This window comes from Magallana gigas, chromosome 1 (assembly GCF_963853765.1).
Source record: "Magallana gigas chromosome 1, xbMagGiga1.1, whole genome shotgun sequence".
NCBI classification, from domain to species: Eukaryota; Metazoa; Mollusca; class Bivalvia; order Ostreida; family Ostreidae; genus Magallana; species Magallana gigas.
In genome coordinates, this window is record NC_088853.1 from 1,879,650 (window position 1) to 1,898,520 (window position 18,871).

The window sequence follows — 18,871 nt, forward strand, 5'->3', positions numbered from 1 at the left end:
TCCGGGGGTCGGAACCCCCCCCCCTCCTTCCTTTCTCTGGGACATATGATTTTTTTTTTTGAAAACTTCTAATGCATATTTAAAGGCTATTTTTCCCATTTGTAATATAAATACTGTAATTATATCAAATAAATGCTTTACGAATTGCTTATCTAAAGATTTTCTCACAACGTACCGTAATTTACATTTATTTCTGATATGAAAAACCCTAACTATATTTTAATCGAAAAAAGTACTCCCCTTCAGCATCCGGTGTTCACTTCCATGAGAAAACATACATTTTGAACTGACAAGCCATCGAGTAAAACGGCGTTCAAGTACAGGTACAAACATTCCTTTTACTTTTAAAAGCTGCTTTCAAATGTATTGTTTAGTTAACTGAAGTAATCATAATAAAAAAGTTTTACTTCGTTTCAAACTAAAAAAAAAAGGAAGAAAAATACAGAGAAAATTAAACCCGCTTATGCGGGTTAAGTTATTTTTCTGGAATGCTAGATACGTTCATACCCACATGAAACACAAAAGAAAGCCTTTTTTGTTTTGTTTCCGAGAATCGGAGGTTATGTTTCAAAAATACCGTGTAAGGGGTTTATATGTAAACCATTATGAAAATGCACAACTTTTCAAAACTTTCCTGAATTTGATCGCATCTATACTAGTGCCGAATGATGTGGCGCACCCATTACAGAGGTAACATCAATTAAATTCCCTGGGACGACTATATTGCTTGTACAATTGTATTACACATGTTCCATCTATTCAGCAAATAAACTATTCCAATTTAATTTTTTGTCATATCCTATCATTTAGACCTTCCTTTAAGAAGGGAATCGATAGAAATCAAAATCGATAAATAGTTCAGAATGTACACATCAAAAACATAAAAAAAATACCCCCCAAAAAATTCCTTTTTTAATTATAGCTTGTCGTAATTAGTCTGAATTATTTTTTGTTGCTTAGTGTTTCTATTTAGCACAGACGCACGTTCTCATGGCTGTAGACTTGTTTTTTTAAGGCTAGAAATTATACAAATCTTCCTTACCTAAACCAAAAACGCTTAATAAATACAGTGCACTCTGATATTAAAATAGATATGAAATAGATATTGACGAAATAACTGTTTTTTAAATTTAGGCATGGAAAACGTTCAAAAGGCCTTGTTTATTGACAAATAATGATTTTTGCACGCAATGATGTTCATCAATTGGAACCCCCCCCTTTTCCAAATTGCTGGATCCGCCTCTGTACCCCCCCCCCCCTAGCTTCCTCCGGGAGGAGGGTGGGGGGCAAACAAAATAACACACCTTAGGTTAAAAGTTGAAAATTATAATATCTTGGTGATTGCTGCTTATATATGTTTAATGCATGCGCGGATCCAGAAAATTTTTCCAGGGGGGGGGGGGGGTCCGAAGGATAATTGTGTTTGCCAGGGGGGGTCCGAGGCATACTTTCGCGATAATTTTACTATGTAAATTTAATAAATTTTCATTTTCCAGGGGGGGGGTCGGGACCCCCCCGACCCCCTTCTAGATCCGCGCATGTAATGTATGCTGTTTCTTAAATTGATTGTGTCTATAATGCGAATAACATTTCTAGCTGTAATTCATTAAAAAAAAGCCATTATGTCATTCGATTTTTACCGTATATATTTTGCTTTCATTGATTATTTTATTTTGTGCAAAAGTGCGTGTACCGAATGTCCTTGACATGTTGTTATGTGCTTGTGTTCAGTTCAACAAGTGCGACGATTTTGCTGCTGAAATAAACACGATTTCCGGTGACAGTCAGAATCAGACATTCTGTTATAAACAAACACACTTCTTCGTGACTCAACAGGAACGCTACAGATAGCAGGATTGCCGTCCAAGAGATAATTCTAAAATTTTATTTCACAAACGCATAATGAAATTTAACATGGATTAATAAAACAAAGCACATACAGTGAAACTGACCAGTAAATTCACTTGAATTGTTCTGGCAAACATTTCTGCAAAATATGTAGAAATACAGGATTGCTTTAGAAGTCATCCGTGGTCTCAAATCAATTTTTACCCCCCCCCCCCCTCCCCAGATCCCTCCACCCACCCCCTTACTTTAAAAAATGTTTACTTCGAGTACATACATGTATACGTTAAGTAGTATAAAGATGAAATAAAGTAATAATGAAAACTAAGTTGACCGATTAATACATTTAAAACTAAATATTCGAACAGCCTTTTTCTATTTTTGAAAACCGGTAAATTCATTATCTGGGACCGAAACCATTTGGGGTCGAAATTGCTAGGTGGCGAAACGTCTAAGCATCGCTGTGACGTATGTCGAACAGACGATAGACCGATTTGGGAAGAGGAAAGGAAAGTTTATTTCTATCCGTTTAGATAATTGTTCCCCGTGAAAAAAGGTTTGTCATATCATATATTCTACAATGTAGTCTACTTCTTCCATATATCATGCCCGTGACAATTTAGGTGAGATAAAACGCGATAGTTTTAAAAATCAACTATGTAAAATGGCTGACCCGAAAACAAACCTTCAAAATCATGTCATTCGTGTATACACACTTTCATTTTCAATATTTTAAAACCAGCCTAAAATAGCAAAAATGAGAGTATGGTGGTGGACATGTTTTGGGGGATCCAAGTCAGTGGGAGTTGTATCAAATTATACACTTGCAATGATATCGAATGATTAAATGTAAAGAGTGAATATATTTACTGGGAATTTACTTAGAAGGTGATACTTGATATTTACATAGAAGGTGATACTTGATATTTATAGTTGCAAATATGTTTCCTTATATGAACCTGCAGAATAGCGAATCATTTCAATAATGTGTGAACTTTTTTCATGACATCACAATGATAAAGGCACGTGCTTATCGTTTCGCAGGACAGTTAAGGCAACATTTTGCTTTTAAACAGCCGTAAAAGGAGGTCGTTTTGCTTTTGTCTATTCATTTCTGCATAATGAATAGTTCTAAACTATTTTGGGTGTTATTGTAAAGATATGGGTCTCCTTTACCTGACCATGTCTAAATTTGTCGGTCACGTGACTTTTTAGGGTCACGTGGGCGTCTTTTAGACAAAAATCGTCAATGCTAAAATGAGACAAAAAGTTCAAGGGCAAGGCAAAGAAATTTAAGAGTAAGTAATATGGCAACATATTCAAAATTATCCATACATCATAGAAATCAATGCTCATTCAGTTGTAAAGTTTACTAGTTATGTATATTTCTTTAAAAACTGGCTACTTGTTCCTAAAATAGTGCATTTTTGTATATTTTCATTAAAATTACAAAGTAAACCTTCATCTCTCAACAAATGAGCATCAGTTTTTATAAAGAACTCGTAAAAGGGAAGAAAATCATACCAAGTTTAATAATATCAATAGCCGTCTTGCACTTGAATTTTTGCATTTAATTTCTCAATCTAGAAGTCCTCTCAAATCAATACACATTTCAAACGCACAAGTGATCCCAAAAGGGGAGGTAACTCTTTGAGCGATAACTCTTTTGATATAGGCGCGATGTCATTTTATCACATAATCCGAATTAATGTTAAGATATGTTTCAACAGTACATTATGTAAATGGTTATTTAAACATAGTGCTTCTGTTTTATTTATTTTAAAAGAGACAAGATGGTTACGATGAATCGTCCGCATTTCCTCTGTTGTATCATGGATGTAAACAAAAAACCGTTGTGTATCAGTTCTCTTGGTTAACCGCATTCGCGGAGTTATTGGTTTCTTAATATTTTTTTAGTAATGGGAGAAAAATATATATAAGAGCTAATTGTACACAATTATTTGAGGGATTAAATGTCAACAGAGACAAATGAAGCCCCTGATATTAATATACTAACTAAATTGTTCTCATAATATATATTAAAAAATAAGATATGGAGTATTTTTTCATTATTTATGTGCAGCCTTTGCCCAATGACTGCATATTCTATAGCACTGCTTGGGTCTGTTAATATTATTCTGGGGAGGGGGTTCAAAGGGGTAACTCTATTCTGTTTGCCAGGGGCCAGGTACCATGGTGTTTTACTATGTAAATTGTGAATTAAATTAAAATTTGCCACGGGGACTATACATGTAGATCTGCCCATGTATGAGGCCTTTTCCCACCCCCCATAAGCAATCAACAGTATTCACCTTTGTATTACACATGTTACACTTGTAATTTAAACACTCATTAGAATTGACTTTTATTTTTATTCAACACATGCAGAATGATTAAGATTAAGGAGAGGGGGGAGGGTTAGCATATCTATTCATTCACAAAATAAATTCTAAACACTCATTTCTCATTACCGAGAAAGGAAAGAGAGTGTGTAAATCCTGCAACAAGGCGATCAAAAGCCATTTTTGGTTCACATCAATATATTGAATTTAAATAAGTCTGAATTCCCCTATGTGAGAGACTCTCTCTCCCGCCCATTTACATACCATCCCCTTTCCACTTCTCAAACAAAATTATATATATAGAAACAATTATATTTGGTTCATTTGTTTTATTAATTCAAGAAGATAAAGGGACTTTCTGAAAAAAAATTCTGTGACAACATTTTAACCTGACATATGCATGCAAACTCAAAATTACAATTTCTTTTTATGATGTCAATGTGTTTATTGTATGACTTCTTAGTTCTGGTCCTCTTCTCTCTTCAAAAACACAGTCTTCCTGTTCCTAAAGTTCAGGTTTTTCTTTCCATCATTTCATCATGTATATGACACCAGGATAAGGGTGCGGGTAAATGATCACCAATAAGAACATCATTTATGTAAATCTCAAGACAAAGCAGGTACCAGCTAAAATGAAAATTATATATATTTCAGTAAGTTTAACTTGTTATCAAAATGGCTGAAAGACTGAAATGGAGGATTTTCTACAATTTGATAGTCAATGGAATTTATTTATCTTAATAAACATTTCATTATGTTTAGATGGGGTGCTTTAGATGTGCATTTAATTTTGCACAAATTCAAATACAGCTTTTCAGTTTGATCGATTTGAAATTATTCGCATCCTCACCCCTGATATGTGCATGATATTAGTTTAATTGCACCCCTTTATTTTAGCCGGCCTGACCTTAAAAATGCACCTCTCTCCCTCCCTCTCTCTCTCTCTCTCACACACAACTGATTTGATTGATTGATATTATATAATGCTGGTGCAGTCAGTGTGAATTAAAACATACCATGTATTGTTGATTTGTTGATGAGCAATATTCAAAATTGTAGATTTATAAATAACAGGTTTATATCAATCATTTTAAAACATTAAATGAAACCATTCATACTTGAAAATACTTTTTCTAATTGAATTGTCTCATAGAATAATCAGATTGGTCATTATTTCAATGATAAATTATTGAACTTATACATGTATGTTATTTACTTACATTTTCTTCCAGCCTTTTTTTTCAAATCAGTGTGACGCTTTTCAAATTACTCTGCAAATAACAAAATATAATTATGAGAAGTCATACAATTTAATTTACATGCATATAAGGACATGTCAACAGTAATTTGAACATTTTTGTGAAAGGTCTACATATATTATGCATGGATGGGTAAAATGACCAACACTTCAAATTTTATTTGAAAGTTACATATGCACATTCTACACAAACAATACCATATATGACCATGAATGTAGATTCCTCATTTAGAGAAAATCAGATGGAGACATGCAGTCATTTGTTTATTATCATTTGAGTTTTTTTATTACCAATAGTACAGCATCATAAGTATGAACCCAGGTGACAAGATTTCAAACAGTGTTATGGTAGTAATATACTGAGTTCTAAAAACAAACTAGTAATAATTAAGAATTAATGTGCATAAACATCTTAATATATCAACTGGATGAATGTGTAAAAAATATAAATGAACTGTCATGGAAGAATTTTGAACACAGTAGAAAGGTGTTATTGATCAGCTGTTCATCAATTTCCAGGAAATGAAATCAGCATCTTTTAGCCTGCACTGTACTGATTTTCAGAAAATCAAATCAGCTGTTTTCACACAGTCTTTGTATTGTTTACTTACAAATTGAAATAAAAACAAACAGCTGTGTAAAGCTAAATATTGTCAATACAAGTACTATGAACTGATTCGTGTCGATTGGTGAAAATGATCAACAATTTAACGGACTGGCAATAAAGCTACATGTACAATGTACATTGTATAGGCCTAAATGTAAACAATGCAGTCTCTCCTCATGTTTTGAACGAAACAACACATTAAGTCGATCAGAAATGCATCAACAGTATAAAATCACAATAAAATAGTTATTGAGCTATGTGGTATATTGCAAATACACTGTATATCTATTCTACATACCTGATAAACCATCAAAAGATCGCCATCATCGGGAATACCAGCTATACGTGTTTACATCGTCTGACGAGCGCATTTGGGACGCAGATTCACACCCATACGACAGATGCCTTAATGAAATTCTTCGTATATTCTGATTGTTGTAAACTTATGAAAACACACATGAGTGATTCGTAGTTATATTTTGCTTATGAAGTATTAAATCAGCCGTATTTTATGCTTAAACTGCTGTTTTCGGTATATGTTCTATATATGGTAATACAGAGGCGAGGCGTATATTATGACGTCATAACTCATTATCCCTTCATTAGCATATCAAAACGATGTGTTGCCTTATCTGTCCTGTGTTCACAGTTGCATCGTTAGCATACACTAGCGTCTTTTAATTTCATACATTTTAATACAGGAAAGATTGGTAGCAAACTTTTTACATTAATTTGTAAACAATGAACAGATTGTGTTCTACATCTATATGAATAAATCATGTGTGCGTAAAATAGGGAGGTTGAAAGGGGACTGGGCGATGAATGTTCATTAAAAAATGTTTTGTTTTTCCTAAACCGTTTTCCTATGCTACAAATGATACACATCAATAGTGATCATTAAAAGAATGGTGAATATCATGAATATCGTAGGATGTTTTAATAAACTAATTTAATTAATTTAATACATTAATGTATAATTTGAATATATAATACTGAGAAGGAGGGGGCGGAACAATTGAACATTGAAACAAATAATCGACATCATTCTAATTTGATAGAGAAAATTTGTAGGAATACAAAATTAAATAAATTGGCCTACTATGTGCTTTAATAAAAAAAATCATATATTTATGCATACATATAATATTCTTTAGATTGAAATGTGAACCTAAACATTATTTTTGTTCAGTCGATTACTTGAGTAACCTAAAGGCATAAGGCCTAAGAAAAAAAATTGTTTGTTTCCGCTTTCCCGACCGACCCTAGCTTTTACCCCCCGACTCAAAACTTTTTTTTTAAGGATTTTTGATGGAAAATCGTTTATTTTCGTTTTTATCCAATTTGGAAAAAAAAATGATCAAAATTTTGGTCACAAAAATGCTTGAGGCAGTTACCCTTCTCAAATCAGTGTAACTTAAACGTTTTGTTTCAAAATGGCTGTATGTTTCCATGTGTTGTAGATTTTATTAATGCCCTCATCGTTGGCAGCAGATGAAGTATCTGCTATATAATATAATATCATATTTGTGTTTTCTTAAGACCAGCTTAATAGTCAGGAATGATATTAAAAGTATTTCTCATTTTATACCATTTATACCATACTAGTATCTAACCGGCATGTATGGATACTGCAATATTAAAGGGAAAAAACATATTTGAAAAAATAAAAAAATTCCGACCAACCGACCTTTTTTTCATCATGAAAGAGTGAAAGCGGAAACAAACTATTTTTTTTGTTAGGCCTAAACCAGTGTTTTATTCAGAGCATTGTATACGTTGTATGCATGTATGTAAACCAAGCCGGAATAGATTGTGGGACGTCAAAATAATTAATTTTCTTGGTTTTCAATACAAAAGAGTTCTACATCATGTCAGCCTCCCGTAAATACAATTCTCACTTCAAACGTGCATTATAGCTTAATTATGTAGTTTATTTTCAAAACAGCATGACCATGTGCGATAATTTAAAACACTTTATTAATATAGATAGAATGCATTTTTGACTTTCCTTCCGCTTTAAGTATTGTACGTTGATATTTCAAATACTCGGATATCTCAAAGTTTTAAACAGTCCCATCTAGTTCGAGATAGCGAAGTTTGACTGTATTTTATACGAACTCTTTTAAAAATAGGCTAAAATACAGACATTATCAGTTTCAGAGAGCAGTGATACGGAATCGGAAAACCACAGTGTGGTGATCCGGAAACTCAGATCAAACTGTGTAAAACTGACAGTATCAAGGAAGGAAAACTGATGGGCATATATATAATATGTATATATCATCCATTTTAGTTTTAATTAGATTTTGCATCCCTGCTCCTGTAAATATCCAGCCATGCAGTTGGGTTTTTATTTCAATTTTAAAGAAAAGGTTAAGAAAACAATTAAGAAAAGAATCAGACACAATATATACAACAACAAAAAATAAATAAATAATATTTGAAAAATTAAGCATTGTATCATATTAATGTATATATATATATTATTAAATCTCACACTTGTGCGGGACATCATCAAGTACTAGAATGTAACAGTTGATGGTCTCTTTACAGGTTCCCAGGCTGTGTCTGACTGTGCTGTTGACTGAGAGGTCAAAGAGAGAATATATGTGGTATAGTATTCATGTAATATCACCATGTTCATGTAGCTATACTATGTATTATTAGGTCACCTGAGTCACTCAGGAGACCCATTGCTATCTCACGTTTGTCGTCGTGTGTCATTCATAGACATTTTAGTATACATCTTTTAAATGGGTATGAGGGCAGTAGTCATTGTGTTAGTCCTGGGGTAAGAACTGTTGCCCGAGACCATAGGCCGAGGTCAACATCAATTTCTTACCCAGGAACTGACAATATAACTATTGCCCACGTTCCCATTTGATTATTGATGGTTAGAAGAGGAGAAACATACCTTTGTGGTAATATCAGGGCTAATTTATCTAGGGGGGGGGGGGGGCAGTCAAAAATCAACCAGGGTTAAGGGAATAGCAAAGCATGGGACATAAGCCAGTAATTAACATGTATACACTGGTGGGTTCCCATTTTGCACAAATTTGAGGATTAGGTGTGAATTGTATTTTGATAGCAATTAAAGAAAGTAATAATGAGAGAGAAAGAGAGAGAGAGATTACATGTCTAAGAAAAGATACATATGTTTAAGAGAGTAAGTAAGTCAGAGAAAAGAGAGAGAGTGAGAGATATTACATGTCTGAGAGAATAAGTAAGATGTACATGTTTACATGTATAAGAGTAAGTCAAGAGAGAGAGAGAGAGGGAGACTACATGTCTGAGAGAATAAGTAAGATGTACATGTTTACATGTATAAGAGTAAGTTTCAGAGAGAGAGAGAGAGATAGAGCAAACAGACATGTTATACAGAGCAATAAATATTAAATGATATATATGGAACAACAAGAGTAAGGGAGTAAGATACAAAGTTTATTTGAGTTCATCTGAGAGAGAGAGAGAGAGAGCGAGAGAGAGAGAAACAGAGAGAAGAGAGGGGTGATAGAAAACAAGATTACATGTTAGGAGAGAGAGAGGGGGGTTTGGTAGTGAAAGTGTGAGGGATAGAGAGAACAGGTAGAAAGCAAGAGAACATTTATTAGGAAATTATGAGGGACAGAGGCTTGGAGAAAAAATGAGAGATAAGAAGTACATGTTTAGCTGTAAAATCATGAGATAGTGAAAGAAAGTAATAATAAAAGAAAGAAATTGATTACATGTCTGAGAGAAATAGAATGATGCATATGTTTGACAGAGTAAGTCAGAGAAGAGAGAGAGAGAGAGAGAGAGAGAGAGAGAGAGAGAGAGAGAGAGAGAGAGAGAGAGAGAGAATACGTCTGAGAAAAACAGTAAGATGCACATGTTTACAAGACTAAGTCAGTGAGTAAGAAACAGAGACTACATGTCTGAGAGAATAAGATGCACATGTTTACATGTATAAGAGTAAGTCACAAGAGAGAGAGAGAGAGAGAGAGAGAGAGAGAGAGAGAGAGAGATACTACATGTCTGAGAGAATAAGATGCACATGTTTACATGTATAAGAGTAAGTCACAAGAGAGAGAGAGAGAGAGAGAGAGAGAGAGAGAGAGAGAGAGAGATACTACATGTCTGAGAGAATAAGATGCACATGATTACATGTATAAGAGTAAGTCACAAGAGAGAGAGAGAGAGAGAGAGAGAGAGAGACTACATGTCTGAGAAAATAAGATGCACATGTTTACATGTATAAGAGTAAGTCACAAGAGAGAGAGAGAGAGAGAGAGAGAGAGAGAGAGAGAGAGACTACATGTCTGAGAGAATAAGATGCACATGTTTACATGTATAAGAGTAATTCACAAGAGAGAGAGAGAGAGAGAGAGAGACTACATGTCTGAGAGAATAAGATGCACATGTTTACATGTATAGGAGTAAGTCACAAGAGAGAGAGAGAGAGAGAATACATGTTTAAGAAAATTAGTTAGATGCATATGTTTACAAGACTAAGTCAGTGAGAAAGAATCAGAGACTACATGTCTGAGAGAATAAGATGCACATGTTTACATGTATAAGAGTAAGTCACAAGAGAATGAGAGAGAGAGAGAGAGAGAGAGAGAGAGTAAGTACATGTCTGAGAGAATAAGTAATATGCACATGTTTATATGTATAAGAGTAAGTATCAGAGAGAGAGAGGGATAGAGAGAGTAAGATATATTTAGTACATGAAAATGTTTAATGGAGTTTGTCTTAAAGACAGAAATAGATAGCAAAAATACATGTTTAGAAGAGAAATCTGCGGAGACAGAGAAAAAGCATTTGTTAGAAAAAAAATCAGAGAGAGGAGGAATATAAGAGAGAGAGAGAGAGAGAGAGAGAGAGAGAGAGAGAGAGAGAGAGAGAGAGAGAGAGGGGGGGGCAGGAGTGCATGTTTAGTATTGAAATTGTGAGAAACAGAGATTAAGAGAAAGAAATAGAAATAGCAGGTGTACATGTTAGGTAAATTGAGACAGTAAATACCCTGTAATTGAATTGAACTATTGAGACGTGTACTCTACATCTTATTTGTTTTCCTCTCTCTGACTTTCTTTGCTAGATAATCATATAGTTCACTTTCTCAATTATGTACACATCCAAGAGAGAGAAAGAAATGTAGGGATAAAAAGAGAAAGAGAGAGAGAGCACCTCTTTCTCTCTCAACAATCTATTGTATTTTTCTACTGGTTGAGTGTCTCTATAACCAGAACCAGAATAATAGACCGTCAATTATCCAAGTAGGAAAATATATTATTCCTTAAAAACCCAAATATATTTCTTTTAAAATTTGAATCTATAAAACAATAATAATTCTAAAACTCTTTATTTTCATTGAACAGGTTATGACCCAGACCCCCCACATCATGGACACAGCAAGCTCCCCATACGGAGTACATCTGTGTTCTAAGTGTCCGGGGGACACAGCGTACCATTGTGTATCGTGTCCATGTGATCTGTGTCCCCAGTGTAAAGAGAACCATGTAAAAGATCTCCAAACAATAGACCATGATGTTGTGTCACACCGTGATAAAATCAACTACATCCAAACACAAGAGATCTGTGTGAGACATCCTAGCCATGTTTATACAAAGTACTGTGAACCTTGTCAAGTTCCTGTCTGTTTCCACTGCAGAAAACATAAAACTCACAGACAACTTGATGTTAAAACAGCCTATAAAACAAAGCGACAACAACACAGAGGAACCATTCACACCATCAGAAGTGAGGCTCTCTTTTACAGACCTGTTCTTCTGACAGGAATCAAAGCTGATGTCAAAACCTGTCACACAGAATTCTCCCCCCTTCAATCAGAGATGTTAACAAAGGCCCAGAGACTGAAGGATCTCATTGACTATGTGGTATACGATCTATTGAACAATGTGTTTTGTTACTTTGATTTCAAACACAGATGTAAAAAACAAAAGATAAAAATGATCAGACATATTGTCAGACTAAGGAGATATGAACACAGATATGTACAGCCAGCATTCACATTCAGTGCGCTACAATTCCTCTCCTTCACAAAGACAGCCCTCCCCCAGATACATCTTACACTCCACACCAGCCAGCTCTCCATGACTGAGTCACTCAACAAGGAGGATGTGATGGAGTCACTGAGTGCAATCCAAATCACAGAGAGAGGAAACCGACGCGTAGGAAACCAGTGTCTGCTGAAACTGACGTCTGGTGCTGAGCTCCATCAATCTCTCACAGTGACAGGTGTTGATGATTGTCATCACATTTCCTGTGTGACATCAGACCGGGTCTGGGTCAGTGATTATAGAAACAATCTCATGTTGACAGACACAACAGGTGTCCCTCTACATCGTGTGGAGGATTCATCGAGTGTTGTAGGAATACACACAGTGAACAGTGAGAGTGAACTGATTTATATAGATAGGAATTATAACATCAACAAACTGTCAAAGGATATGAAAACAACCACCACATTTATAGAGAGAACAGACTCTACATGGGAACCACGGAGTGTGTACTGGTCCCCGTCCACTGGGGATCTACTGGTCGGGATGCATAACATTGATACAGACATAGGCAAGGTAACCCGGTACAACCAGAGTGGACAACTCACACAAACCATACAGTACCACAACACAGGACGGGAACTGTATATTACACCTAACTATATAACAGAGAACAACAATGGGGATGTCGTGGTGTCTGACTATGAGTATGAAGCTGTAGTGGTGACAGAGCGTGGAGGAAGACATCGTTTCTCCTACACAGGACATCCATCAGGATCAGGACTAGGGCCATTAGGAATCTGTACTGACGCGCTGTCACACATCCTGGTGTGTGATCATATAACCAAAACAGTACAGATGTTGAATAAGGACGGTCGGTTCCTGTCACATCTACTGACAAAATCACAAGAGATGGGTGTACCATACAGCCTGAGTTATGATGTCAACACTCACCGTCTCTGGGTCGGAGCATGGTACAACGAGGTGCGTGTCTACAGGTATATCACCAGACAGGACGCTCTGACAGGTAAGTCTGAGTCATTATCATTCACATTAATTAGATATAGATAACTAAGACACACAGTCCGTGTTAATTATCAGTCAATAAGATACATGTAAGACATGTTTATCTGTGTGATTGTTTGTCAATATAAACAACTCATTGTTACAGGGTTAGCTGTATCTACCAGTCATTGGGAGTCAGTGTTTATCTAAAATATACAGAAATTAGATACATTATTTTATTAATTAAATGTACAGTTACATGTCATTGTATTTAGTGAATAGAAATAGCAGGTTGCTGTATTTAATTATGAAATATATAGAGTGACTCATGTATTTGTAATCAGTTATTTTGTGACATGTTAATTGACTTAATATAATTAATTAGATAAATATTAAAGCAAGTGTCATGGTAATCAGGTTAAAGTTTTAATTTGTAGATGTAGCTCTGTCATTACATATAATGTATGGAATTGATTAATTAACAGCTAATTAATGCCTTGTTGTAGATGAACACAGACCCCGTACTGATGAGGAGGCCATGTCCAGCTCAACACCAGCCGTATAATGGAGATAGCTGGGATATTGACAGGTTGTAAATGTTTCTGTACAAATCTAGTCTGCTCTCAAAACCACACATGTTGTTTGTCACTTTGTTCAACATCTGCAGCTGAAATTGAGCTGTGTATAATTCACATGGACTGTAATACTGACTCCTGTTTATTTCACACTTTGTGATCATCCAAACATGGCTGTCTGTTGCTGAGTGAGAAACATCATGTTATACAAGTTTTATTTTCTGAATGTGGAATATTATAAAACAAATATCCACATGAAGAAGTCTATAATGTTAAACTGAACAATTAAACATTGTAAATGTCAGATCATTATCAATTCGAAAATGTACCTTGTTTTGCTAATTGTGCCATTATTATACCCCATGCAATGGAATTGTTAGAGAATAATGACTTCGACCTATCTCATTCAGTCCTGGATTTTAAGCAAAACTTATATTCAACAGCTGCACAGAATTTTATCATGTTTAATATGAAATATATGAAACTTTTAAGGTATTTAGGACACAACGTGTAGATGTGCTAATTACTAGGAAGTTCTGATTCATTTATCTTTCTCGGAATTTTAGCCCCATTGAACTTAGAATTTTGTCCAAATGTTGAATTAGCAATGATTTTTTCGTAGGTAGTTAGAACACAATGTGTTGATTTGCACATTTCTAGGACATTTTAATTACAATGTTTTGTCTTCAAATTTTGAACCATTAGAATTTGGTATGTTGCTGTTTAAGACAAATGATTAAATATGTGCATAATTGCAGAAAGTTTTGATCTGATGATGTTTTGCTAGTAATGCCCTTTATCATTTTTAGCTAACTGAGCTGAAAGCTCAAGTGAGCCTTTCTGATCACATTTTGTCTGTCGTCTGTCCGTCTGTTTGTTTGTCTGTCCTCTGTCCGTCAACTTTTCACATTTTCAACATCTCCCCCAGAACTACTGGGTCAATTTCAACCAAACTTGGCACAAAGCACCCTTGGGCAAAGAAGATTCAAAGTTGTGAAAATTAAGGAACGTGCCCCTTTTCAAGGGGAGATAATTAGGATTTATGTATCCCAACCTGAGAGAAATTCAACGCCACCCTCCCATCCCTTTAATTAAGGTGGTATGGAACATCTGTCAATAATGATGTGAATTAAAGTACATTACTATTGAACTACTTTCATTGGTTTAGAATTTTCTTTCACAATATTTTACAAAAAAAATATGTTTTAGAAAATTTTGGAAAAGTAATAAATTTTTCAAACCCGACTTGAACTCGTGACTTATAGGTCCGTAGTGAGCACTCTAACCCACTGCACTGCGCTGTAAGGTAACAATGATGGGAAAGAAACTATTTATAAAATTACACTTGATTTACCAGTATTGTTTATTTCGATAAATGATACGACACAACATGAAGGTGTCCCATACCACCTTACATGTAAATAATGAATTTTAATCAAAATTTTGATTTATTCTGTTCATTTAACAAATTTTTCAAAAGAGCGGTCCCCATACAATTCCCCTCAGTTGCAATCAGCCGGTACCAGAATTACATGCTTCCAGATTTACTTTTTTGCGTACTGCGTCATCAGAAAGCGGTGTAGAATGCCACCTTAATGCATACTCTGCCATTCATGATGTGTAGCATTGTCAAGTAATGGGAGAACATGGGGTGTTTGAGCTTGCTCACTCTTTCCTTCTTGTCCAAGTATTTGGTATTAATCATTTAATACTATTATAGATTTTTTTTTTTATTTCATGCAGACAAGCTGCTTTTTAAACGCCTTCAGGGGGAGACAGTAGAAAACCTTCCCGGATTATCCATAATTCCAATGGAGTTACAGAAGCCAAATAATTACCGATCATCAACAGACTTTGTGTTCTGTGTGTGAACTCTACATAAACAACGTTTCATGAATGGACTCTGTATCTGTGTAGGTGAACAAAAATAACGCGTCATCAATGGACACTGTTGCTGTGTAGGTGAACAAAAATAACGCGTCATCAATGGACACTGTTGCTGTGTAGGTGAACTCTGCACAAAAATAACGCGTCATCAATGGTCTCTGCGTTCTGTGTACATGAAATCTGCACAAAAATAATGTATCTGTCTGCGTGAACTCTACATATATAACGCGCCATCGATGGACTCTGTATTCGTGTGCGTGAACTCTACATATATAACGCGCCATCGATGGACTCTGTATCTGTGTGCGTGAACTCTCCATATATAACGCATCCTCAATAGACTCTGTGCTCTGTGTACCAAACTCTTTATGAATAAGGCATCATCAATGGACTCTGTCTTTTGTGTACGTGAACTCTACTGTAATTTGTTATCATACGTTTTCTGTCAATTTTATCTAAGTGTAAATTTTGTCAGTATATAATATGTTTTACATATCTAAGCTCCTGAAATTTCTGGTATTATTCGGTGCTAGGACGGAGATGTCCATTACAATTGTAGCCAATGTGTCACATATTGTTTTTTTTGTAATTTTGATTTTTACACAAGAAATCTTGTATGTTGTAATAAACATTATATTCAAAGGGGAATAACTCAAAATGTGTATTTTTCAGTCAGGATGAAAAAACAGTTATTCCCCTTATATAATTGTCATAAGATGAAGTTTTACTTAAAAATGAGAAATGAATTTGATGGTGTTTATCCCTGACAGTTTTATTGGTAGGATTGATCATTTGGAAAGAAGTGATCTGATAAGCTTTTGATAAGAATTTGATAAGTTTTCGATGGGTTTTTTTGTACAATGTTATGTAGTTTTAATTTCAATATATTAATAGTTGATGTTAGTTTTTAATTCATTAAGTTTGAGCTGTGCCTGTGTAACAATTGGTGCATCATATATTGCTTATTATGCTCAAAAGGTAGGTCACAATGACCCAATTAGAATTATGGTAGTTTATAGTGAAACTATTTTAGAACATATCTATTTATTTGAAAAAATAAACTAACTTGTGTTTTAGAAATGATGTACCATTAATTATACCAGAAGTCATATACTCATGTATATATCAATTTGAAAGTAGGTCATGATGACCTCAATTTGTATTTTGAATGTTGTTAATCCTATGTGTTTGTTAATGGTGTGTAAGCACATTTCTCACACTCTGTATCTCTGTTGACCAGATAGATAGGACAACTCAAGTTAATGTCATTTATTTGGAGAAATATTGTACGCAAGTTTAAGCGAGATGATTTTTTTGGTGTTTACCCACACAATAAACCTGATGAAATACATTTATAACGTATATATATAGTATTATGTTTATTTTTATTGTGTTTACTCTTACCATGAAAAACATAATACTTGTATACAAATGATGTTTGGGGAAATGTAGCGAGCTGTAGATAAAAGTCAATAAACTTGAAGTAACATGTCTATATTGTTTGTCTTTTTTCATAGTCAGGCAGTATTGTAATACATGGTACAAAATGAGGACATGGATTAATCAGACAGACTTCACCCATTGTTAACAGTTCAACGTATTCAGACAATACTAGCGCATCATGGAAAATATGCCAGCAGAGCAATTGCTATTCATAATGCCGTGTTCACTAAATAATCGTTGTTTATTACTTATATTTGCATTTTACCACTCGCAAATACCCTGAATTAGCCTAGACCTAGACATTTAGGTATTGCATCAAAAATAAACATTCAGACTTTAATGTATCCTTTATGACGTCATAGTATACAGACAGAGCAATTGCGATTATAGAGAAATAATTGCAGTTCCTCTGTATAGGCTTACAGTGGGAAAGAACAATGGATATGCAAATATTTTATTATGGCAGCTTGGTTCATCCTTAAGCAGTATTATAAACTGTTAAAACACTGTTATTATACTGTTACAGTAGTTTGTTAGCTCACCTGAACAAAAGGTTCGAGGGAGCTTTACTAATCACCTGTTGTCCGGCGTCTGTCCGTCTGTCTGTAAACTTTTTACATTTTTGACTTTTTCTTTAACACCACTGGGCCAAATTTAAGCAAACTTCTTATGGAAAGGGGATTTTAAATTATGAAAATAAAGGGCGCAGCCCTTTTCCAAAGGGAGATAATTGTGAAACAGTGAGTATAGGGTGTGTGTCTTTAAAATCTTCTTCTCAAGAACAACTGAACCAGAAATACCAAAATTCACACAAAAGCTTGCTTATATAGTGAAAATTCTAAATTATAAAAATCATGACCCTCAGACCTAAACTGGGGCTTCAGTCGCGTGTAGAAAAGATAATGTTTGAAAATCTTCATGAGAACCACTACAGCAGAAATGCCAAAATTTACACCAAAGATTGTTTCTATAGTAAAGATTCTAAAATATAAAAATCGTGACCCTCGAACCAAAACTGGAGCCGCAGGCGGGGTTCAAATTTTGATTTAGAAATACATAGGAAAAATGTAAAAATTGTCCTCTCAAGAACCATTGCACCAGAAGTGCCAATATTTACACCAAAGCTTGTTTTTAAGGCGAATATTTTAAATTGTAAAAATCGAAACCATCGGACCAAAACTAGGCCTCCAGGCGGGGTTAAAAATTTAATATAGAAATACGTTGGACATTTTTAAAAATCTTCTCAAGAACCACTGCAGCAGAAATGCCAATATCTACTCAAAAGCTTGTTTATACAGTGAAAAAATTGGGGTCTGACGCGAGGTTCAAAGTTTAACGAATATAGAAAAATATCATAAAAATCTTCTGATAAAGAACCACAATGCTTCAATTTGTGAGATTACTATGCAGGCATCCTTAAATAATGTAATAAATAAAGGCGTGACCACAGGACCAAGACTGGGGCCCAAAAAGACGTTCAAAGTTTAACATAGAAATATATATTATAAATCAAAGGCCTGAAGGCCTGAGCGGCGCATCGCATTGAAGGTAGCTAAAAACATCACTACAAGTTGTTTATATCGCCATTCTACACATGGGGAAGGTGGCGCGCTTTTCCTCATTCAGTTGGACATCGTCTTATTCGTTTTATCAAGTGATAAAATACGAAATCTGTCCCTAGCTATAGGAAGACAGCAACTTACTCTCATTTTAATATAAATATTTTATATACGAAATTATTTCATTTTTTTACCTTCGATATTCGAACAATTAACGTCGCCGCTTTTAAATTGAAGTACGAACTGTTGCTATGCAAATTATCTCATCGGTTGACTGGTCCTCTGTCCCTATCGTACGTACATCGCATTGCAAGTCTATCGCATCTGCGTATTAATCTTTGTTTTGTTCTT

The 18,871-nt window shown here is 34.8% G+C and overlaps 1 protein-coding gene and 1 long non-coding RNA gene across 2 annotated transcripts; one reads left to right on the forward strand and one right to left on the reverse strand.

Annotated features, from left to right (window-relative positions):
• Nucleotides 1-3,845: 3,845 nt before the first annotated feature.
• LOC136273006 (uncharacterized) lies at nt 3,846-6,775 on the reverse strand. Its single transcript, XR_010711128.1, has 3 exons — nt 6,351-6,775; nt 5,408-5,458; nt 3,846-4,814 (listed from the first exon to the last, which is right to left on the reverse strand). It is a non-coding gene; the product is annotated as an uncharacterized lncRNA (long non-coding RNA).
• A 1,831-nt stretch (nt 6,776-8,606) lies between these two features.
• LOC105317460 (uncharacterized) lies at nt 8,607-17,011 on the forward strand. Its single transcript, XM_066076349.1, has 4 exons — nt 8,607-8,664; nt 11,410-13,078; nt 13,563-13,645; nt 15,375-17,011. Exons 2-3 carry the CDS (start codon nt 11,413-11,415, stop codon nt 13,619-13,621), a joined length of 1,725 nt encoding a protein of 574 aa, XP_065932421.1. The 5' UTR covers nt 8,607-8,664; nt 11,410-11,412; the 3' UTR covers nt 13,622-13,645; nt 15,375-17,011.
• Nucleotides 17,012-18,871: the final 1,860 nt, after the last annotated feature.

Coding starts and splice junctions, on each gene's coding strand:
- LOC105317460 (XM_066076349.1), top strand. CDS start 11,413: ATGACCCAGACCCCCCACATCATGGACACAGCAAGCTCCCCATACGGA. Junction 13,079..13,562: donor CAGACAGGACGCTCTGACAG/GTAAGTCTGAGT, acceptor GCCTTGTTGTAG/ATGAACACAGACCCCGTACT.